Here is a 25,029-nt window from a genome sequence, read left to right as displayed (position 1 = left end):
AAGAACTTCATACAGATGTATATGAGTAGTTTTGGAGTGGATCTCAAAGGTTTTTCTTATGTAGTCCACTTATTAGTTTAGTTCAGGTGATGTTTAGAATCAGGAGAGTAGCGTGCAATTTGGTTCTTAATGGCCAAGCACGAGAGCAAGTATCTATATCTATGCACCAGCAACCGGATTTGGGATATTATTAAACAGATATAGAAACCGTGGCAACACGATAGTTTTAATAATGGCGATGTGGTCGGCCAGGGAGAGTGGCAATGAAGCCCATCTGTCAACTTGAAGTTTGAGGGCAGCACAAGCTGTGCCATAATTTTCCCGTACCACAATCTCTGGATCACGGTGTACCCACACCTAAATATTTCCCAGGATCAGTGGACCATTTCAGCGGGTATTCCATCTGTGGGGGTGTAGTGTTTGACGTCAAAGGGACAATTAAAGATTTTTCCCAATTCATCAGGAGCCCGGAAAATAAGCCAACACGGATATATTCCTGCACAACGGGGGACAGATATTTTTGTGGTCCACGAATGAAGAGCATCATGTTGTCTGTATATAGGGATATACCGACAGGACAATAGTTAAAATTTAACGCCGATTCCCTGTGGCGTTGATGAATTAAACAAGCTAGTGGTTCTAACATGAGGGTAAACAAGAGTGGAGAGAGTGGACAGCCCTGCTGTGTGACCCGATGAATGGAAAATGGCTTGGATGTAAGACCCCCCACTCGGACTCTCGCCGATGGATCATTATACACCAATTGTACTCAAGAGTATGAACACGTTCGGGCACCCCTTGTGTCTCAGGATGAAAAACATAAAGCGCCATTCTATGGAGTCTAAGGCTTTAGCCGCATCCAACATGACTGCAGCCGCTAGGAGATCTGGATTTAAAATATGGAACATGGCGAACAAAGTGCTCAAGTTATGAGAGGTAGAGCGTTCCGGTAGGGAGCCGGATTGATCCGGTAGGACCAGGCAGGCCATTAGCGGTTGGAGTTTTGTGGCTAGTATTTTGGCTAGTATTTTAGCATCCAAGTTGATGAGCGACAAAGAGCAATAAGAGTCGCATTGCGTTGGGACCTTATCTTTTTACAGTAAAGTAATAATTAGAGCCTGTCGCAGAGATGGTGGTAATATGCCAGTGTCATGGGCTTCCGCATACACCTCTAGAAGGTAGGGTGTTAAGAGATCTGCATACTCCTTATAGAATTCTGCTGTGAGTCCGTCCGGGCCTGGGACTTTATTTAGCAGGGATCGGATGGCTGCTTTAATATCAGTTTCATCAATTGGTTGGCTCAGGTACTCGTGATGGCCATCTGCTAGCCATGCACAAGCAATGTCGGAGAGGAAATCTCCGAGAGCGTCCTCGTTCATGCTCCCTCGCGACGTGTACATGTCCATATAGCAGGACCTGAATTGTTCCTTCCCTTGTGAGTCCACTATGTTTGTGATATGTTGGTGTTCAGATCTAAATTTAATTCGATTGACCAATTGTCTACCAGTCCGACCCCCTTCACCATAGGCTCTTGCAACATGTCGACGTGATAAGTAGCGGGTTTCAGAGTCCGCCAGTGTGTTGTATTCCAGCACTTGCTCGTGAATTTGTGCTAATGTGTCGGTGTATAACAAAAGGGAGTTTGGCCCATGCGGACAGAAGTGGGGTAAGGGCCCAAATACTTTGTAAAAAAGAGAGAAACCCACACTTCAATGCGTTTTTCACCATTCAATTTTGGATGGAAAAGATAAACAAAGCTTAATATGTTTACCAAGGCGGTTATTTACGCCGTTTTTATTCCTCAATTTTGTGGAAAAAAAGCTTAGCATGTGCAGAGAATTTACACTGTCGTTTGCGTACCAGCCAACTAGGTTGAAATGACTAAACAACACAAAACATAAATTTACAAACATAAACAATATGAATGCATATAGCAAGTGATAAGAAAAAGTTTTGGTTTGCAACAAAGTGAATAACAAAGTGAACATATATCACAAAGGCAGGGAAAGATGTCAAGGTATTCTTTCAATAACATCAGTAAATGTAATCAAGCAAACTTATTTTCATCAAGAAGCAATTATTGCTCAAAAAGCAGCCTTTCAATGCAGCAGCATGAAAACACAATAACCTCTCGGATACAATGTTTTTAAGGTTATAGATTCCTAAGTGCTTTTGTACATATTTCAAAAATTAGGACATAATCCTGTTCGCCTACGCGTTTCGAGTTTGTGGGGTTTCTTCACAAACTCTCTTCAGGGCCAAATGAATTCTTTCCCCTGTTCCTTGACCTATTAGTGGAAACACAAGCGGTTGTGTACACTCGTTAAAAATTGGCTCACCTAAGCCCACTCATACCTTCTCATCTGTACAACTTATTAAAAAAACGTACCTCAGGGGACTTGAGGTAAATTTTAGTTCATCCAGAGTATAAAAATGGGATTTTTCGGGTCTGTGCGTTTCATATAAAAACACAAGATGTTGTGTCAGGAACTGCTCTATTTAGAAACTGATGTTCTACTCATTATTACGGTAGAGATTGCCAATGGTTTCCTACCTGGATGTATGATTCAGAGGAATTAAAGTGGACGCTGCAATTTTTGTTTGGAGGTGAGCACATCCAAATCTTCTTTATGCGGGGAGGGTCCTGGGGCGGGCCGGTCCCATTTTGGTGTTCAATAAATGAATCTGCAGGGGAGAGAGGAGCGACGAGCGCCAAACGGTTAGACGCACTCGTTCGCTAGTCTGTGATTAATGCGGCTTATGGGGAATGGGCGCTTGCAGTGTCAAAAAGAGCGCACGCGTGAGTGCTATGCCGATTTGTTCATTATTGGACAGTTAGCTAGTAACTGTGTGACTCGCGTTTTGCAGCCTAGTGACTGCACGTACCTGCTGATGTGTCAGCGTGTTCCACTTCCTCATTCCTTCAGTGAGACTGAATGGCAAACAGTTCCAACAGTCTCCCTGAGAGGCTCACTATTATGTAGCCAATCACAGGCGGGCTAGTTAGAAAACCAACATTGGTGCATTATGGGACCTGAAGTCAAAATCGGAAAAAAATCAGTTTCAGAGTCTTGAAATTTCACTTATTGAGTTAAGGCCCGTGTTGATGGTGTCAAAGCGGAGTATCAGGTACGCCTCTTTGCGCAAAAGTGCCTGCTCTACATTGGGCGATCTATGTTGTGGATCTAATCCAGATAGGACCGTCCATTTGAAATCTGTTTCCTTATGTCCGGCAGCTACAAAATGCTCCACCATTGGAGCATTCTGCACCTTTTTCTTTAGTCTCGAGCGGTGCTGTGTTATCCTGATATTTACCTGTTGGCACGTTTTCCCTATGTACAATTTATTGCACGCACACAAAATCCCATAGATCACATTTTTACTCTTGCAGTTTGTGTGCAAGCTGTGTCTCCATTTGATGTCATTGTGACAAAATTCGTCTCCTTCTACAACATTATGGCAGGCCACACAGGTACCACATTTACGGTGGCCTGTGATCGGTTTAAGGTTCCATCTGGAAATGAGATCACTCTTTGGTTTTTGTATGTAGCTGTCAGCTCTGATGATCTGTTGGCCGACGCTCGGGTTTTTTTTCATTGCAAAAATCGGCTTTTGTAAAGGGAATTCCATTCCCTCCAACATATGCCAATTGCGCAAAATGATTTGGCGAAACCTATTAGTGTGAGCCCCATAGGTAGTCACACAGACCAGTTTCTCCAATTCTTTCTTATTTTTGATTTTAAGCAAATCTTCTCTTGGAGTGAAGCGTGCTCTTTTTTTGGAGTGTTTCAGTAGTTTCTGGGGATAACCCCTTTTGTTTAATTCTTGGCAGAAGGTATCTGCATGTGTATTGAAATCTTCGAGTTCAGAACAGTTGCGCCTGATTCTTAATAGTTGGCCATAAGGGAGGTTCTGTTTTAAACACTGTGGATGGGCACTCTTATAGTGTAAGATAGTGTTTTTATCTGTTGCCTTCTTAAACAGAGTGGTAGTGAACTTATTTCCCTGGGTGCAAACAGCCACATCAAGAAACGTCATTTTCTGATTACTGAAATTGATGGAAAATGTGATGTCAGGGTGTCTCGAGTTAAGCCATTCATGGAAGGCTATGAGCTCTGTCTGGCTCCCCTGCCACAGGAGCCAGACATCGTCAATATACCTTAACCACTGTCTGATGTTTTCACTGTAGGGGTTGTCTTTATAAATTAACTTTTCCTCGTATTGTGACATATACAGCACGGCCATTTCTGGTGCGTATGGACATCCCATAGCGGTGCCTTTGATCTGAACGAAAAATTCGTTCTCAAATTTGAAGTAGTTGCTTTTCAATGTGATGCGGGCCAGAGCTAGAATAAAAGCAGTTGGGACTCTGTGGGGTCTTGTGCGTTGTTCTAAGTACAATTCCATCACCTCAAGGGCCTCATCTTGAGGAATTTGAGTATAAAGTGAGGTGACGTCCAACGTTACCATTAGTTGTGTTTCAGAGTCAAAAGTCAAATCCTGGAGTTTGTTAATGAAGTCAATGGTATCTCTCAGATACGATTTGACTTCCGGCAAGAAGGGCTTCAAGAAGAAATCAATATACTTCGAAGCAGGCTCCAGAGCTGAGTCGCACCCGGAGACAATTGGTCTCCCGGGGGGTGTTGTACTGTTTTTATGAATCTTCGGTAAGAAGTACAGGACAGGTGTTCTGGGTGATTTTTTGTTTAAGAATTCGAACTCCTTTTGACCTAGGAATCCATTCTCAAGTGCCTCGTTAGTGATTCGGGCAATTCTATCTTGGATTTCTGGTACCGGGTCCTCTTTGACTGCTCGATACCACTCTTGGTTATCAACATGTGTCCTTCCTTCTGAGAGGTACATAGGGCGAGGCCAGACTACCACTGCACCGCCCTTATCGGCCTGTTTAATGATAATGGATGGATCTGATTTCAAATCTTTTATAGCCTTAAGCTGACCCTTGCTAATATTATGGCGAATTAATGTTTTGCTTTTCTCTAGTTTTGTTAAAGATGACAAGACCGCTTGTTCAAAAGCATATACCTGTTTAGGTATGTTCGTGTTAGGCAGGAATTTTGATTTAACTCTAAGACCCGTAGTCTCACAACTTGTAGTGGCTTCTGCACCAGCGAAATAAGTTTTTAATCTAATTTTGCGGCAAAAATCCAGCGCCTCAAGTTTGAGTTTAGTGAATTCTGTTCGTCGGTTTGGTACGAATTTGAGACCCAAGTTTAGGATAGTACTTTCATCTGAGGTGAGGGTTCTGTCAGAGAGGTTAACTATTGTGGATGTGTCTAGCTCTTGTAATACCTGTTCCTCGTTCGCATTTCCCATGGTTCTTTGAAGCGGACGTTTTGCTGTCCGCCCCTTCCTCAAAAAGGTTGATTTGAGCCCTTTTTGTTTTGCTGACCTTGGTTGGAGTCAGTAGCGGTGGGTGAGATTTTAAAGTGGTGGGGCGCAAACTAATTAGCATAGAGCACCGTAGCGAGGGAGCGCAGCGAGCGAGCCCGAACCCCAAAAGGGGGGTTTGGGGGGATAACCCCCCCCAAGAAAATTTTGAAAAAAAAGAAGAAAAATCGTGCATTTTTAAGCAAATTTGATAAAGCAGGAAGGTCAATAAAGCAATTGTGAAAGTGCAGTTATTACATTAATAGATGGCATAACATAGGTAGCTGCTTATTCAGTAATACCACAGAGCTTCATACATTCTGTCCTATTATGCTCAGGTGCTGATTCAGACTATAAGACTTTCATGGAAATCTCAGCTCTAAGAGTAGAAGAAGTTGCACAGCAGTGTAATGGTTTCCAGGCTCGTTCCGCAGGAGCGTCAGGAACTTGAAGAAAAGTCCACAGTCTTCCCCTACGGCCTTCCGACTCTAGAGTAACGAATGGCACGCAAGGGGAAAACAGGGAAACAAAACAAGGAAAGGCGGGGGAAGAAAAACAGTCTTGCAACATACTGAATATTAGACTCTAGAGTAACGAATGGCAAGCAAGGGGAAAACAGGGAAACAAAACAAGGAAAGGCGGGGGAAGAAAAACAGTCTTACAATATACTGAATATAAAAGAGGCCAAGGTTTCATCATTGGGTCTGCAAACAGCAAAGCAACCAGGCCTTTAGTGGGCAGGGTCACCGACAGTTCTAAAATAGTAGATGCTGAGTCGGGCCACTATACGGCTCTCCATTTTTGCTCTCACCCTCCAGGTATAAAGAAAAAACTCTGGAGCACCACCCTTTCCTGCCTTTGATGTAACTTCGAAGTACCTCGCCTTTCATAATCTCATCATTTCAGAAGTGAAGTATTTTCAATATTATATACAACAAAACCAAAGTTGTTGCTTATTTAGCTCATGCAACTAACAATTATTGGCAAAGCCAATGGTCCTGGCTTGTTGTAGGTATAGCGTTACATGCTGAATTATATATCTGGATGCAATGACAGAATCAGCAAAATACCAGTCTATTGCACTATTCTAAGCACAGGTTTTTAGCTTAGGTGTCTATAAGTCCACCATTAATTACACAGACCACGCCCCTTTGAATGACCCCCTGTATTTTCATTCCACTTAAAGCCATGGAAGCAACAATAACGCGCTAGAAACTGGGGTTCGTGTGCCTCATAAAAACACCATATTAATATAACATTTCAAACAAAGCTCTTCTGCATCTCTAGACCCAATACGATCCTTCCTGATGTTCTCACCTTATTCCCCCTCATGACAGTGAAACAAGGAGTAGATCCATGACAATATTGCCAAGTTATCCTGGGTACAGAACACAAGGCACAGAAATAGGAATCTAATTGGGCAGAAGAACCGATACAGACAGGGTGAAGATTAAATATGCCCTACAGATGGGATAAACACACAGGAGCAGACAATACTTTGAAATGCGTTGGCATAGAGACAACAAACCAAATTGACCCATACTCTCTCAAACTTACTGACAAATCTTTTGGAGAAGGGATCACATTAGAACCATGCAGATTCAAGGAGTGACTTGTACAGAAGTTTTGAAGAAGAAAATTCCACCTTACATAACCTATTTCATAAACATTTGCTTAGGACTACTCACTTGACCATGCTCACGTGTTGAGTAAAGTGAGGCAGAACATCACAAGAAACAACCTCCTTTACAAAGCACTCTCCATTCCAAATGACAAACCCTCAAAATACAGCCAAATGCCTGCACCTCTGTAACGGGGTCAAGTATGTTGCACAACTTCCGATGCAAAAAATGCATGACATTACAACATACCTTACCAATAACATAATTGTATCACTATATTATCAATATACTTAGAAAAACAGGTATCTTCTAGAAGAGACAGATAGGGCTGCAATCACGTGAGCCATTACTGGAGCAAAACAAGATTACAGGAACTCTAATTGAAAGTGGCATCTAAAGCCAATAGACACAATCTGCAAGTCCTGCAATATTCTGTAGTAAGAACAACAGTGCTTAACCTTTCAAGCCGGGCACATGTTTTTCTGGAGTTGGAGATGTACACTGGTTACAGAAAAACGAATAGCACACACATTGGACAGGCCATATTCACAAGCTGATACATAGACGTCTTTAACTTGCACAACTTTTGACCAATAACATTGGGTTTACCTCTAAGTAATGGTACATGCCCAGGTTCCTCATGACTAGGATGAGTGTCTCATTTCCTTGAATGCATATCTAGTACTGATCCCCTTCCAGCATTACCGATTCAATCCTTTACCCAGACCAACTATCAGTGTTCCCTCATCGTTATCATTATCATCATAATCACCATAATCAGCAACGAAATAATCAAATTGTATTTCTAAAACAATATATACCAAGAGCATTCATGGATCAAAGACATGGGGCATTAGTACATGGGCATTATAGACTTTGGCATTTGTAATGCCACATATGTTATGTATCCCGGCCGTCAAACTTTAAATGAGGCCTATAATGTTTTTGTAATCCTGCTACATTGGAGTAACTGATCATTGAGTTTTAGATGGTCTGGTAATAACTTCGACAAAGTGAAAGGCTAGGCAGGAAATTCTCACTCACTTGCAGAGGCCTTCTTTATACTGGGTGGAGCTAAGAAATCTGTACTGCTAAATCTTAGGGGCTCGAAGGATGATAAATGTATAAACTATTTTTCAGATAGTCAGCATTTGCACTGTATATTATTTGATGGGCCAGGATTTTATTCAGATTTATGTAGCACAAAATCAGACCAAAGACATTGGGGTGCTTTACATTAGCACCATATTACTTTACACAAGATCGATTTTTTTTTTTGAAAGGCACAGGGAGAGTAAGTGATTTGCCCAGAATCACAGGATGTTGAGCCGAACCTGGGACTCGAACCTGGTGACCCAGTTTCAAAGTTGTCCACTCTGGCACTTAGGCCACATCTCCTATCACCGTCTTGGTCGACCACAATATAGCAAACATAAATGCTGCGAAATCACTAGATTCTTACTACAAAGAAAACTCAATCAAACTCGTATAAATGTGTTATCTAATAGGGCCTAATAACATTTGAAATCAGATTTTAAGCACCTCACTCAGGGCTGACCTAAACTGCTAAAGACCTCAAACAGTGTCCAGACTTGTCACGTGTATAGATCATCTCAAACCTCCACTTCTGCACCACACACTAAAAGGAATGCATATTGAAGCTGAAACTGAGTCATTTCACACTGCACTGCATCATACCAGAGCTCTCCATGGCGGCTCTCCAAACTACTTTTCCTTTAAACTAACCCGCTCTGCCGGTCAGCAGTGTCAGAGAAATGCCAACAGGTAAAACCTTCGACGCTCAGGCCTGTACATGCATGGTAGTTCCAAAAATCGTGCGTATTAGTGTTAGTGTAAGAGAGACTAGAGAGACTGTGTGGATGGAATTTGCAGGTTTTCCTTTCCACTTTGTTTACTCATAAGTATGTGTTTCACGTTTTCAGTATTCTGGTCAACCGGACAGGCCAAAATATTAATCCACTTGCTGTACATTGCCCAATCAGGCTGGGCGACATGCTCAAACCTTACGAAACATGGAAAAACAACAGTCGAGCTTCAGGCACATTTAATGAGGGGAATTCCACCTGTTGGCACAATACCCAGAGGTGGCAGAGCTCCAGATCCATTGGAGTGGAATGGTACTGTTTAATCCTCCAGCATGAATTGACGTGTTCCTGGCATCCCCAAATGACACCCAATACCTTCTATAAATCATGAGTATGTAACATTTTAAGTAGTACAAGTAAACTAAACCACTGCAGTGGAACTTGAGGGTTTATCATTCAGTAAATGTCGACAGAAACTTCCATTAATTAGTAGCTTTGAAGTTCTCTTATTGAATATATATATGCCATGTCAAACTGAAACACTGCAGTGCAGTGGACTGAAACATTCAAGTGCTAATGCGAGCGCGAGCACCTTAAACACAAATTCCTAAAACTACGTACTGTGTTGCTGTGCTCTTCAATAATCCCAGTTTGCAAAATACATTTATGTAAGCGAAGAAGAAAACATTTCTAAGGCTAAGAGAATTTTGAGGATGAGGCGAAATATAATACAATTATTTTGACAAATCTTGAGACATTTTTTTCTTCGTTTTCTTACAAAGCATTTTTAACATTGAAAAAACAGCACTGTTGTTCAGTGTTCGCTCTAAAGACCACATTTTACCAAGAGCATTGCTAAAGGGCTTAGCCACTTCAGAAATGCCCTACTACACCCCCTCCCCCACTCCCTTCATCTCGTCATGCTTGCGCCAGCTGGACACCTTTGTCCCTTGGCGCTGTTAGTATTTATCCCAGAAACTACTGCTAACTTTGTAAAAATATATAAATAAATAATACTAAGACAAGTCCAGGGGTCTCAACGTTTTCTCAGGAGCAAGTCGCTGGCCTGCTGAACTCCAAGGTTGCCGAATACCGAACTGCCTAGTCGATTTCACGCACACCCCCCTTCTTCCTTAGGCTTTACCCTACACATAATGTCACTTTCCTAATTTCCCTGCCCCTGTGCCACCATTTCCCTATATTTCTCTTGAGTCTTGAGCATCCTATTCGATCGATTCTCCCTTTTCCGCCTTTCTCTCTGTTGGGCTTTGAAATCAGAGCCGGTGCCCACCACCTGCTACCAAGGGGTCTAAGCAGCAACAATGGGCAGAAGGGAGGGAGAACAGTACAGACCCAATGATGGTTCTCTTTTAGTAACAACTAACAACAAACATGGTACGGTGAATTCGGGGGGGGGGGGGGGGATTTCCATGCTGGCATTGGCGCCCATGGTACGCCACTTCTGCAACCACCTGCCCAATAGTTATTGCCAATAACTAAGCAGTGCCTGAAAGTGAGACAGTTTTGCCCTACTGTGGCGCTCGCATCACTGAGGCCGCGGCGTGTCACTCTGCAATCTGCATGCAATAAAGTCAACTTGAACTTCCTTCCTGAAAACAATTTACACAACCACATGGGAAGGGAATTCAATTGTTTGTCACTCACCAGATCCTGTACGACGTACGATGGCAGGCTTGGCAGCGCGAACAGAGGGATTGGAACTCTTCTTCCTTCTGAATCAGACGGCGAGGCGAGTGCGACTGGTCTCGTGTCTCACTCTCACAGCAGAGAGAGAGGGTCGGGATGATTCCAGAACAAGTAAACCGTCACTTCAGTGACGTCTTACAGTTACACTAACGGCGGCGCGCATGGCCAATCACTGAATGGCTTCATATGCTGAAGTCACAGTGATTGGCCAGCAGGATACAGTGCTGAGCGGCCTGCCTGAGCCACCCACGCGGCATCCAATGATGTCCTTGGCGCGGTTGACCAGCCAATCCTGGCGCTAGGAGGGCACACACAGCACTCGCCCTCTCGCCTTCTAAACAACGGGGCCGGCTAAACGCGCCCCCCCCACCCCCCGCGCTCAGGCCAGCATCTACATGACGCTGACGCGCATGCTCGGGTAGGTTTCTGCCCTTATTGCGCATCTCGCCAACTCCGACTCTCAAACTGGTTACTTTCTTTCAGTTTAAATGCCGCAGCCAGCCAGCCAACCAACCCGGCCCCACCCCCTGCGCACTCCCTATTTCAGCGGGTGTGTCCCGGCCGGAACCCTCGCTGAAAGCGTTTTTATTTGATAAGGAGCTCGTTGTTGTGCTGCTCGCAGCAGGTGCGTCCACCAGGCTTAGTGGGGCTACGCCCCTACGCCCCAATGGACGCACCGCTGCTGGTTGGAGTCAGCAGAAGATCCTGACGATGAGGTCGAAGAAAAGGTGGTAAATCTTGACCTCGACCTTCCCTGATATGAATTTAAAGCTCGTTTAGAGTCAATGGTAGTATAGTAATCCTCTTTCAGGAATGGGTAAACTTGTTCTATTTTGAACGACTTTGAATCTTTTTCAAATTGGGCAGTTTTAGTGTTGATGGTGATATCTTTGAACGTTTGGATTTCCTTTTCAATTTTCTCCAATAGATTCTTAGCCTCTAATTCAGTTTGATTGTCAGCTATTGCTTTTATGAGTTCTTCAATTTCTTTCTCTTCCTCACTGCATAAACGTTGGGCGGTTTCTATTGTGTGGACCATGAGGTCCCTGCTACATTTGGTGTTAATATAGCTAAAACCTTTTTTATACTCAGTATCTTCAACGAAGATCACTGGTATATTTTTTACTTGTAGGCCCCAAGGTATTGTGCCGGCCTGCAAATGTTGTAGAAGGAAATATCCGTGTAACTCTGTCCTTATATGTTTTTTCTGGAGGCGAGTTAGTTTCTCTGCTTCATTTTGATGTTTCGCAGTAGTACTGAGAGAAAGACCTGAGAAGGGTTTGGAGGCAATCAAATTTTTTATGTGGCTTTCCGAAAATGACAACGTTTCATTCTCTGACATATTTTGACAAGGAAAGATTCCTTGTCTTAGAATTAATCAAATCAATAATGTACGAGAGACAAAAATTGTCTCAGTCCTAACTCGCTCGGGTAACAACCCGCCCTAACACTGTCTAACAAAAGGGAGTTTGGCCCATGCGGACAGAAGTGGGGTAAGGGCCCAAATACTTTGTAAAAAAGAGAGAAACCCACACTTCAATGCGTTTTTCACCATTCAATTTTGGATGGAAAAGATAAACAAAGCTTAATATGTTTACCAAGGCGGTTATTTACGCCGTTTTTATTCCTCAATTTTGTGGAAAAAAAGCTTAGCATGTGCAGAGAATTTACACTGTCGTTTGCGTACCAGCCAACTAGGTTGAAATGACTAAACAACACAAAACATAAATTTACAAACATAAACAATATGAATGCATATAGCAAGTGATAAGAAAAAGTTTTGGTTTGCAACAAAGTGAATAACAAAGTGAACATATATCACAAAGGCAGGGAAAGATGTCAAGGTATTCTTTCAATAACATCAGTAAATGTAATCAAGCAAACTTATTTTCATCAAGAAGCAATTATTGCTCAAAAAGCAGCCTTTCAATGCAGCAGCATGAAAACACAATAACCTCTCGGATACAATGTTTTTAAGGTTATAGATTCCTAAGTGCTTTTGTACATATTTCAAAAATTAGGACATAATCCTGTTCGCCTACGCGTTTCGAGTTTGTGGGGTTTCTTCACAAACTTTCTTCAGGGCCAAATGAATTCTTTCCCCTGTTCCTTGACCTATTAGTGGAAACACAAGCGGTTGTGTACACTCGTTAAAAATTGGCTCACCTAAGCCCACTCATACCTTCTCATCTGTACAACTTATTAAAAAAACGTACCTCAGGGGACTTGAGGTAAATTTTAGTTCATCCAGAGTATAAAAATGGGATTTTTCGGGTCTGTGCGTTTCCTATAAAAACACAAGATGTTGTGTCAGGAACTGCTCTATTTAGAAACTGATGTTCTACTCATTATTACGGTAGAGATTGCCAATGGTTTCCTACCTGGATGTATGATTCAGAGGAATTAAAGTGGACGCTGCAATTTTTGTTTGGAGGTGAGCGCATCCAAATCTTCTTTATGCGGGGAGGGTCCTGGGGCGGGCCGGTCCCATTTTGGTGTTCAATAAATGAATCTGCAGGGGAGAGAGGAGCGACGAGCGCCAAACGGTTAGACGCACTCGTTCGCTAGTCTGTGATTAATGCGGCTTATGGGGAATGGGCGCTTGCAGTGTCAAAAAGAGTGCGCGCGTGAGTGCTATGCCGATTTGTTCATTATTGGACAGTTAGCTAGTAACTGTGTGACTCGCGTTTTGCAGCCTAGTGACTGCACGTACCTGCTGATGTGTCAGCGTGTTCCACTTCCTCATTCCTTCAGTGAGACTGAATGGCAAACAGTTCCAACAGTCTCCCTGAGAGGCTCACTATTATGTAGCCAATCACAGGCGGGCTAGTTAGAAAACCAACATTGGTGCATTATGGGACCTGAAGTCAAAATCGGAAAAAAATCAGTTTCAGAGTCTTGAAATTTCACTTATTGAGTTAAGGCCCGTGTTGATGGTGTCAAAGCGGAGTATCAGGTACGCCTCTTTGCGCAAAAGTGCCTGCTCTACATTGGGCGATCTATGTTGTGGATCTAATCCAGATAGGACCGTCCATTTGAAATCTGTTTCCTTATGTCCGGCAGCTACAAAATGCTCCACCATTGGAGCATTCTGCACCTTTTTCTTTAGTCTCGAGCGGTGCTGTGTTATCCTGATATTTACCTGTTGGCACGTTTTCCCTATGTACAATTTATTGCACGCACACAAAATCCCATAGATCACATTTTTACTCTTGCAGTTTGTGTGCAAGCTGTATCTCCATTTGATGTCATTGTGACAAAATTCGTCTCCTTCTACAACATTATGGCAGGCCACACAAGTACCACATTTACGGTGGCCTGTGATCGGTTTAAGGTTCCATCTGGAAATGAGATCACTCTTTGGTTTTTGTATGTAGCTGTCAGCTCTGATGATCTGTTGGCCGACGCTCGGGTTTTTTTTCATTGCAAAAATCGGCTTTTGTAAAGGGAATTCCATTCCCTCCAACATATGCCAATTGCGCAAAATGATTTGGCGAAACTTATTAGTGTGAGCCCCATAGGTAGTCACACAGACCAGTTTCTCCAATTCTTTCTTATTTTTGATTTTAAGCAAATCTTCTCTTGGAGTTAAGCGTGCTCTTTTTTTGGAGTGTTTCAGTAGTTTCTGGGGATAACCCCTTTTGTTTAATTCTTGGCAGAAGGTATCTGCATGTGTATTGAAATCTTCGAGTTCAGAACAGTTGCGCCTGATTCTTAATAGTTGGCCATAAGGGAGGTTCTGTTTTAAACACTGTGGATGGGCACTCTTATAGTGTAAGATAGTGTTTTTATCTGTTGCCTTCTTAAACAGAGTGGTAGTGAACTTATTTCCCTGGGTGCACACAGCCACATCAAGAAACGTCATTTTCTGATTACTGAAATTGATGGAAAATGTGATGTCAGGGTGTCTCGAGTTAAGCCATTCATGGAAGGCTATGAGCTCTGTCTGGCTCCCCTGCCACAGGAGCCAGACATCGTCAATATACCTTAACCACTGTCTGATGTTTTCACTGTAGGGGTTGTCTTTATAAATTAACTTTTCCTCGTATTGGGACATATACAGCACGGCCATTTCTGGTGCGTATGGACATCCCATAGCGGTGCCTTTGATCTGAACGAAAAATTCGTTCTCAAATTTGAAGTAGTTGCTTTTCAATGTGATGCGGGCCAGAGCTAGAATAAAAGCAGTTGGGACTCTGTGGGGTCTTGTGCGTTGTTCTAAGTACAATTCCATCACCTCAAGGGCCTCATCTTGAGGAATTTGAGTATAAAGTGAGGTGACGTCCAACGTTACCATTAGTTGTGTTTCAGAGTCAAAAGTTAAATCCTGGAGTTTGTTAATGAAGTCAATGGTATCTCTCAGATACGATTTGACTTCCGGCAAGAAGGGCTTCAAGAAGAAATCAATATACTTCGAAGCAGGCTCCAGAGCTGAGTCGCACCCGGAGACAATTGGTCTCCCGGGGGGTGTTGTACTGTTTTTATGAATCTTCGGTAAGAAGTACAGGACAGGTGTTCTGGGTGATTTTTTGTTTAAGAATTCGAACTCCTTTTGACCTAGGAATCCATTCTCAAGTGCCTCGTTAGTGATTCGGGCAATTCTATCTTGGATTTCTGGTACCGGGTCCTCTTTGACTGCTCGATACCACTCTTGGTTATCAACATGTGTCCTTCCTTCTGAGAGGTACATAGGGCGAGGCCAGACTACCACTGCACCGCCCTTATCGGCCTGTTTAATGATAATGGATGGATCTGATTTCAAATCTTTTATAGCCTTAAGCTGACCCTTGCTAATATTATGGCGAATGAATGTTTTGCTTTTCTCTAGTTTTGTTAAAGATGACAAGACCGCTTGTTCAAAAGCATATACCTGTTTAGGTATGTTCGTGGTAGGCAGGAATTTTGATTTAACTCTAAGACCCGTAGTCTCACAACTTGTAGTGGCTTCTGCACCAGCGAAATAAGTTTTTAATCTAATTTTGCGGCAAAAATCCAGCGCCTTAAGTTTGAGTTTAGTGAAGTCTGTTCGTCGGTTTGGTACGAATTTGAGACCCAAGTTTAGGATAGTACTTTCATCTGAGGTGAGGGTTCTGTCAGAGAGGTTAACTATTGTGGATGTGTCTAGCTCTTGTAATACCTGTTCCTCGTTCGCATTTCCCATGGTTCTTTGAAGCGGACGTTTTGCTGTCCGCCCCTTCCTAAAAAAGGTTGATTTGAGCCCTTTTTGTTTTGCTGACCTTGGTTGGAGTCAGCAGAAGATCCTGAAGATGAGGTCGAAGAAAAGGTGGTAAATCTTGACCTCGACCTTCCCTGATATGAATTTAAAGCTCGTTTAGAGTCAATGGTAGTATAGTAATCCTCTTTCAGGAATGGGTAAACTTGTTCTATTTTGAACGACTTTGAATCTTTTTCAAATTGGGCAGTTTTAGTGTTGATGGTGATATCTTTGAACGTTTGGATTTCCTTTTCAATTTTCTCCAATAGATTCTTAGCCTCTAATTCAGTTTTATTGTCAGCTATTGCTTTTATGAGTTCTTCAATTTCTTTCTCTTCCTCACTGCATAAACGTTGGGCGGTTTCTATTGTGTGGACCATGAGGTCCCTGCTACATTTGGTGTTAATATAGCTAAAACCTTTTTTATACTCAGTATCTTCAACGAAGATCACTGGTATATTTTTTACTTGTAGGCCCCAAGGTATTGTGCCGGCCTGCAAATGTTGTAGAAGGAAATATCCGTGTAACTCTGTCCTTATATGTTTTGGAACTGTTTGCCATTCAGTCTCACTGAAGGAATGAGGAAGTGGAACACGCTGACACATCAGCAGGTACGTGCAGTCACTAGGCTGCAAAACGCGAGTCACACAGTTACTAGCTAACTGTCCAATAATGAACAAATCGGCATAGCACTCACGCGCGCGCTCTTTTTGACACTGCAAGCGCCCATTCCCCATAAGCCGCATTAATCACAGACTAGCGAACGAGTGCGTCTAACCGTTTGGCGCTCGTCGCTCCTCTCTCCCCTGCAGATTCATTTATTGAACACCAAAATGGGACCGGCCCGCCCCAGGACCCTCCCCGCATAAAGAAGATTTGGATGCGCTCACCTCCAAACAAAAATTGCAGCGTCCACTTTAATTCCTCTGAATCGTACATCCAGGTAGGAAACCATTGGCAATCTCTACCGTAATAATGAGTAGAACATCAGTTTCTAAATAGAGCAGTTCCTGACACAACATCTTGTGTTTTTATAGGAAACGCACAGACCCGAAAAATCCCGAAAAATCCCATTTTTATACTCTGGATGAACTAAAATTTACCTCAAGTCCCCTGAGGTACGTTTTTTTAATAAGTTGTACAGATGAGAAGGTATGAGTGGGCTTAGGTGAGCCAATTTTTAACGAGTGTACACAACCGCTTGTGTTTCCACTAATAGGTCAAGGAACAGGGGAAAGAATTCATTTGGCCCTGAAGAGAGTTTGTGAAGAAACCCCACAAACTCGAAACGCGTAGGCGAACAGGATTATGTCCTAATTTTTGAAATATGTACAAAAGCACTTAGGAATCTATAACCTTAAAAACATTGTATCCGAGAGGTTATTGTGTTTTCATGCTGCTGCATTGAAAGGCTGCTTTTTGAGCAATAATTGCTTCTTGATGAAAATAAGTTTGCTTGATTACATTTACTGATGTTATTGAAAGAATACCTTGACATATTTCCCTGCCTTTGTGATATATGTTCACTTTGTTATTCACTTTGTTGCAAACCAAAACTTTTTCTCATCACTTGCTATATGCATTCATATTGTTTATGTTTGTAAATTTATGTTTTGTGTTGTTTAGTCATTTCAACCTAGTTGGCTGGTACGCAAACGACAGTGTAAATTCTCTGCACATGCTAAGCTTTTTTTCCACAAAATTGAGGAATAAAAACGGCGTAAATAACCGCCTTGGTAAACATATTAAGCTTTGTTTATCTTTTCCATCCAAAATTGAATGGTGAAAAACGCATTGAAGTGTGGGTTTCTCTCTTTTTTACAAATAAAATGTGTCGGTGTAGGCGTCCCTCGTGTAGTCATGTTCCAGATCCGTCAGTGTAACCTCTATTTTGGAGAGGTGTCCCTGTATGTCCCGTAATAAGTCGTGCTGATACAGACCCCCCGCACTGTGACCTTGAAGGCCTCCCACAGAGAGGAGGCACTTTAAACCCTCCCCACATTCATTTCAAAATATTGTGCTTTTGCTTTCCGTATGGTGTCATAGATAGGATCTAGCAATGCTTCAGCCCTAAAGCGCCAAGTAAACAGCCGGTGTATAGTGGTAGGAATATTAAGACACAATTTTACTGAGTTATGGTCTAACAGAATGCGCGGAAGGGGATTAACATCAGTGACCCAGCCATTGGACTCTTCGCTCAGAAGCCAGTAATCTAATCGGTACCAGCAGTTGTGTGCAGCGTGACATGTGTACCACTCCTGGCGTCAACCCCACCATCGCATCCTGTATGCATTGAGAAACCTTTATGGTGCGTGCTCCCTGTGGGTTCGACTTGTCCTTAGCTGGGTCCAAGTGGGTGCTAAAATCACCCACCCCCTCCCCCATAAAATGGCAGTTTGGCCAAGTGTGTAAAAAGTGGAGCATACGAAGAAAGACCTGCGGTCGTCAAGTATGGGGCCATAGATGTTAATGACCGTGATCATTGATACCCCTAATTTCGCATGAATGATGGCACACCGGCCTTCGTTGTCAGTGTATGTTTTCAGAGGTGTAAAAACAGTCCTCTTCTAAACAGTGTATTAACCCCCCTTGCAAATGAAGAATATCAAGATGATACCTTATGGCACGCCCATTTAGCAGCAATCTTAGCTTCAGTGGATTCAGTAAGGTGTGTCCCCTTTAGGAGAGCTATCTTTACCTTTTGTCTGTCCAGGTATGCCAAAACCTGGCACATTTTTTGGGGGTGTTAAGCCCTCTGACATTCCAAGTCAAGCAATTGTAATTATCGAACATTGGCGAGAAGGACACTCCAGAGCTGAATCGTGTACTTAATCAAAGCATATATGGTTGAAACTGTAGGTATGTAACGTGGCCTGTGTGTAGGTACAATCACAAAAAACAACTCTCCATTAAAAATTCTGCTAACCCCTACCCCTCCCACTTTAGCAGCCCCAATTTGCCATAGCCATGGTCCCAAATTGTAACAAATCCCCTCATATAGAACAAATTCAAACTTGTGATGGGGTACACCCATTGGGGGACACTGTGGCACAACAATTCCCTGGTGACCTAGGGAGGTTGCCATTTATACAATAACATAATTCCTGCTATATTTATAGTATGGCAGCGATACCCCTTTGTAAGAAACATGGTCTGCATGTGTGGTGAGCCACACCTCACCCCTATCATATAAAACTGGGCAACGGGAAAAAAACAGTAAGTTACCATCTTCATAGTGGGAACCTTTAAATCAAATCGTTATTGAATGGGGAGCCCAGGATCTGTCCCGGTATTACACAGCCCCACAACACTCGCCAGTCTTGTGAGTTCTACAGATTAGCACATCTGGCCCCTTTTTAATCATCATTGTCAGACGTATCTGGAGGGGGTTTCTTCTTGCGGCAGAGAGACTTAGCGAACTCCATGGCACGTTTGGGACTGTCAAATATCCGGGCCTTGTCGTCCACCCCAACACAAAGGCGGGCTGGATATAACATGGCGTATTGAATGTTTTCGTTCACTAGGAGTTTTTTTACCGCTTGGAATTCCTTGCGCATTGCTTGAACATTGGCTGTGAAGTTCAAGTAAAAAGATAGGACATTGCTCTGGTAGGAGACCGGTCCCTTTTGTCGTGAGATACGTAGGACTGCATCCCGTTCCCTGTAATTTAGCAGGTGGGCAATAATTGGCCGGGGCGGAGTGCCATGAGGCGGACGAGAGGCCAACGGTTGGTGGCCCCTCTCCGCAACTAACATGATGGATAGATTTACGGCGCCGCATATTTCTCGTCGCATTCATTGTACATAGGTCTACAATCTGCCCAAGTCTGTAGAATCTGGTAGCCCTAAAATGCGCACTAGTTAAGCCGTGAGCACGCTTCCAAGTCTTCATTTTGTGCTTGGATTACTTCCAAAACCTTTGCCATGTCAGAGACCTTTGTGGTGACCTGCTGCAGCCCATCTTTAGTGTTGGATATTCGCTGCTCGGCTTCACCTATACGAACAGCGTGTCTGTCCAATATGGCAGATATAGTATCCATGTGACCATTCAGGGCTTCAATTTTGCTGTCTATAGATTGCAGGCAGGCCTGTATGGCAGTGAGTGTCTTTTCCAATGCAGTTGGTGATGCACGAGTAGTGTCAAGCTCTGAGTCAGAGGACACAGAATGCCCAGATCTACCAGATTTGCACAGGTCAAAGTTGAGCCGCAGTTGATTCTTGTCCGGTTTACCCATGGTGATGGAGTGCAATGTCCGAGCCACATGCATAACAGCAGAGTCCCACTGGTGCTCTAATCTCAAGGGCAGAGTGACAGACAGTGATCAGTGCACCAAACGCAGGTCGCACACACCAGGCCCACCGTATGTGTGCAAGACGTCCTAAGGGAGCGCACAGAAATCGCCCAATCGTCTATCCTGTCTGCAGGCAATCCCAATTACACAATATGGCGCAGACGATGTAGGCCTCACTTAAGGGCAGTCATGGCCGACAATATCACCAATGCGCACCCCGCCGTTAATTTTATCACAGGTACTGTCCACTACACCAGCCTCATTCCCACCACATAGGTACTCCGTGCATAGTAGGCGGCACACCGCAGCCGTGGCCGCTCATCCCCGCCCAAAGCCTGCCCAGCCTCCACACGTGCCCACGCCCCAGCAAGGAACAGGGGGACGTGGTGCAAAGGCCCCGCCAGCCGGCAAATGGGGCGGCCCAGACCCGCAGCGCCAGCACCACCACAGCCGCCGCGCAGAGCAGGCAAGTTGCATTGTGAGATGCAGTAGCAGGGAAAGTCGCAGGCCGTGGCCCTCAGCGAGTGCGGGTACCTTCAGTTGCACTCCCCGTCGGTGTTGATAGGCCAGAGTTCCGCATCCGCCTGCGCAGACAGGCCAGCGGCAATGCCAGCAGTCACCTCTCGCTGTCAGTCTCACGCCGCACTTGGCCGAGCCGACAGGCCGGCAAGAACACCCACGTGCAGAACGAGGTTCAGGATGTAGGCAGATCTGGGCAGTATTCGAATCCCACATCAGGTAGTCGCCTCCGCCTTCCCCGCTTCCAGCGCCGCCATTTTAACAGGGGCCCAGCACTCTAGGATCCAGTCGGGTGGCCGGTAAGAGCCCACACAGATCTCCAGATTGGATTTTCGGCTCCGCATCTCAGCGCAATGGTGTCAGAAGTGCTGCCTCACGTTTTTGAGGTTGGATTATTGCCAAGGAGCAGGATATATATAGGATATTAAAGACGGCCGGCGGAGCAGCACTACAGTGCGGCCATCTTGCTGTGCACCCTCTAGCGCCCCCTGCATCAGCCTACAGTTATGGTTGATACGTATATCTTTATTAGAGGTAGCAGTGCTTAGAGAGACAAGCATTTGGTAGAGGGTCAGTTGCATGACACACCCTGCTGGAAACTGGAAAAAATCTAAGTGTGTCTTCAGAGGCACACAGTAATCTGGGCTTTTGAATATGTGTTGAGGGCTAAGAGCACACAGGCTCAAAGAACTCAGGAGGCTACAGAAACGCTGGAATGGGGAAAAGATGAAAAGCATGGATGACCCTCTAAATGCTGATGGTGGCTTGGGCTGATGTTGCTGTCAATCAGCCGAAAATAGATGCCACGTAGTGACTTGCCAGGTGGAATGTATATCTCCTTGTCTTTAAAGTTCAGATAATAGGAGGTCGTGGCCAGATAGTCGACGAGTGAGACGCCTTTCCTGGTCTCTCCATCCCGCCACCTCTATAGCTTCATACAGAGCTCTTCCTGCAGTTTTCTTCTCACCTCCCTGGGACCAAAGATCACCTGGACCTGCCCGTTTCTATGGTCGGACCGCCCAGCCCTGTGTTGCAGAGGGGAGACCGGCGAGGAGAACGGTGAAGCCTAGTGGAGCAGAGGCAGGTGCTCAAAGGGGTCGATAGTCTGTTGCACGGTAACGGCCTGTAGGGCCTCCCGCAGCGTGGATCGTGGCTGTCCCGCAGCGCTGCCCCTGCTGTGACTGCGAGGCCCTTGCTGCTACCGACGAGGAGGTGAGATGGTGTGGCCTGTGGTGGTGTCCCAGCTTTGCGGAGGCCCATGTGGGAGTGAGGCGTGGCCATCCCAGTCGGCCTGGGTGCTGTTGTCTTGCCTGGCGGGGGCTGTCGCCATTTTGAATCGCCCCTTCTCCCTGCCCATCAATGCAGAAAGCCCAGACGGGCTAGAGGAGGGAGAAGCCAGCCGCTTCTCGGTGTTGATCGGCCGAGGTGGGGCACTGGGTGGCGCTTGGGCCTGGAGACCTGCCTCAGCCCTTTCCTAGTGCTGACCCGTGTGGAATTAGAGTCGGCGTCTGCCTCATAGTTGAGGCCCTAAAGTTTTGACCCGGCGGGAACAAGGAGCGGTTGTCCTTGAATTGACGGACCCCCATCCCCCAAATATACAGTGGATTTTGCAGGGCATTTTGTAGATAACTGATGTTTGCAGGACACCCGTTTTCCTGAGCACCATCAAGATGCTTTTGTGGCGATCCCCTTTAGCGCTTGCAGGCCCCCAATCCCTACTTGCTCTTAACGAATCTCCATTGCCTATTTAGCCGCAGGTCTACTCTTGGATCTTGCCTGCTGATTTTGAGGGAATTTGTATGGGCTATTGTCTAGCACAGTCCACTGGCACTGCTGTCCTTAGCTTGCCCTATATATGTCAACTCCTCATCACTCGGCGCATCGGATCCTGGCCTAGGAAAGTTTGACCGCCTGTGATGCATCTGTTGTCCCCCGAGTGCTGGAAGCTTTTCCTACAGGAGTTCAAAGTTCAGATAACAATGGCATTGTGCGGCAAAAGACTGCTCTCCTACCCCATTCAGTCATTCAGTACTGAACTGGAGGGAAGAGCAAGTGATGCTGGGTGATTTGCAATGCCAAATGAGTATCATGGCTGCCCTGTTGGTTCTTCCCATCAGTTCTGCTCCGCCAGTGTTGGCGTCCCCAAATCCGCCCTGCCCCCTCCCCGCCCAAAAAAAGGAACAATATTTGTAAAAACATCCACCCCCAAAAAAGAAAAAACACTCACGTAGGCCCTGTAGAAGCATATTTTCAAATGTATATACTTTCTCCACTTGGCGATGTAGACTGGGTCCAAACTGGACAAGGTATGGTCTATAACAAGATAAACAGGATTATAAACACAAGTATCAATCATTTTAATAAGCACATACACATTTCTTTGTTGAGTACAATTTTATTTTGTCAGGATCTTGTGTTAAAGAAACAGTCTATCCATACATATTATGGCAATAGAGATCCTCTTATGTGAGAAAACTGAAATTACAAACCAGTTGAATAAAGTTTACGGGTTGTACCTGTGCAGTTTGATTATGCTGGGATTCAGAGACAAAAGAGCACCACAGCCAACCCCATTACTCCAGAAAATACAAAATCTACATATTTAATTTCACAGCTAGGGTGTCAAAATAGCTGAAATGTATTTCAGTGCATAAACATATATTGTGGGAGTGAAAGGGTTACACAATTCAAAGTGCAATAATGAACACTATGAAACTAAAGAGATAAGTATCCAGGTACACGTAAAACTGTAAGGACTGTAAGAAAAGACAAGACTATTAGAGGAACCCATGAGCATAGACCGCCAGTAAATCGTAAAGCTCCAACAGGAACAGACAGGAAATGTCTTCTTTGAGATTCTATAGGGCACAGCTTGCCATGCATTTATTATCAAGCAACCAATACCTTAAGACATTCCTTGCCAGGCCCTTCAAAAAACTGTAATTTTTTTTAACTGCGCAATAGAGTAGTGAGTGGGCAGGAGCAGGTGGGAGGAGAAGTCAAGGGTGAAACAATACTGAATGGCCAGGAATAACAAGGAGGGGCACTTAGGATTAGGAATAAAAAGAATTAAAAAAAAAACTAAAAAACATGGGCTGAGGAAAGGCAAACGAAAGGAAAGAATGACGGTGAGGGGAGGAGAGAGCAACACAGAGGAAGGAAGGTATTTCGGAGGGGGTTGCGGGAGCAACCCTCAAGTGGAAGAGCAAGGAAACATGGAGTGCTGAGAGAAAAAGAACAAAGTATTCCCTGAATGTGAATAGTGGAAGGATACAGATCATCCAATAAAAAGCATGATAAAGAGGCTATGCTCTGGGAGAGGCAAGCCATTAAATAAGAAGCAAGCAAACGACTGTGGCAGTAATATCAATCAATGGTAAATATTAGGTGGGCTTAAAGCCCACTGTAAGTTTTTAACGACAGACAGGTAACAAGCATTTACAATGCAATGGTCTCTGCAATACTATAGGTAGAGCTATTGGTATTGCTCATTATTTTTCTTATCTTTTTTGTATCCCTAAATAAATGGCATTGTAATTTCTATTGGCATTAGCTTTTTTTTTTGCATAAGTGGTACCTATTGCATTAGCAGAGAAAGAGTGAGGTAGTGAGATAGAGAGAGAGAGTGAGGTATTGACATAGATAGAGAGTGAGGTAGTGAGAGAGAGTGAGGTAGATAGTGAGTTAGTGAGATAGAGAGTGAGGTAGTGAAAGAGTGAGGTAGTGAGGGAGAGGGATGTTGTGAGGTAGTGAGATATAAGCATAGAGTGATGTTGTGATGTAGTGAGATGGAGAGAGAGGTAGTGAAAGAGAGTGAAAGTGAGTTAGTGAGATAGAAAGAGTGAGGTAGTAAGATAGAGAGTGATTGAGGTAGTGAGTTAGAGAGAGAGAAAGTGAAGTTGTGAGCTAGAGAGTGAGGTAGTGAGAGAGTGAGGTAGTGATGTTTTGAGAGAGAGAGAAGTTGTGAGATAGTGAGGTAGTGAGATAGATAGAGTGGAGTAGTGAGGTAGAGAGAGTTATGTAGTGAGGGAGAGGTAGATAGAGAGTGAGGTAGTGAGAGACAGAGAGTGAGGTAGTGAAAGAGTGAGGTAGTGAGGGAGAGGGATGTTCTGAGGTAGTGAGATAGAAACAGTGAGTGAGTTTGTGAGGTAGTGAGATAGAGCGAGAGTGAGGTAGTGAGATAGAGAGAGAGTGAGGTAGTGAGTTAGAGAGAGAGTGAAGTTGTGAGGTAGTGAGATAGAGAGTGAGTTAGTGAGAGAGTGATGTAGTGAGGTAGTGATAGTGAGATAGAAATAGATAGAGTGAGGTAGTGAGGTAGTGAGATAGAGAGAGAGTGAGCTAGTGAGATAGAAAGAGAGTAAAGTTGTGAGGTAGTGTGTTTGAGAGTGATGTGGAATGCATGCTAACAATAAGCAACAAACAAACATGCTACAAATACCTCCCACCCCAAGACCGGCACTT

The 25,029-nt window shown here is 44.2% G+C and overlaps 1 protein-coding gene across 4 annotated transcripts in view; it reads right to left on the bottom strand.

Annotated features, from left to right (window-relative positions):
• BROX (BRO1 domain and CAAX motif containing) overlaps positions 1-25,029 on the bottom strand; it is a 213,419-nt gene that overhangs the window by 61,986 nt on the left and 126,404 nt on the right. For all 4 annotated transcript variants that reach the window (XM_086927944.1, XM_086927943.1, XM_086927946.1 and 1 more), the window contains one exon: positions 22,796-22,881. In XM_086927944.1, the coding sequence (XP_086784070.1) occupies positions 22,796-22,881 (86 nt within the window). The remainder of the gene's footprint in view (positions 1-22,795; positions 22,882-25,029) is intronic.

Source organism: Lissotriton vulgaris, chromosome 6 (assembly GCF_964263255.1).
Source record: "Lissotriton vulgaris chromosome 6, aLisVul1.2, whole genome shotgun sequence".
Classification (NCBI taxonomy): domain Eukaryota; kingdom Metazoa; phylum Chordata; class Amphibia; order Caudata; family Salamandridae; genus Lissotriton; species Lissotriton vulgaris.
This window is presented reverse-complemented; position numbering and strand designations above follow the sequence as displayed.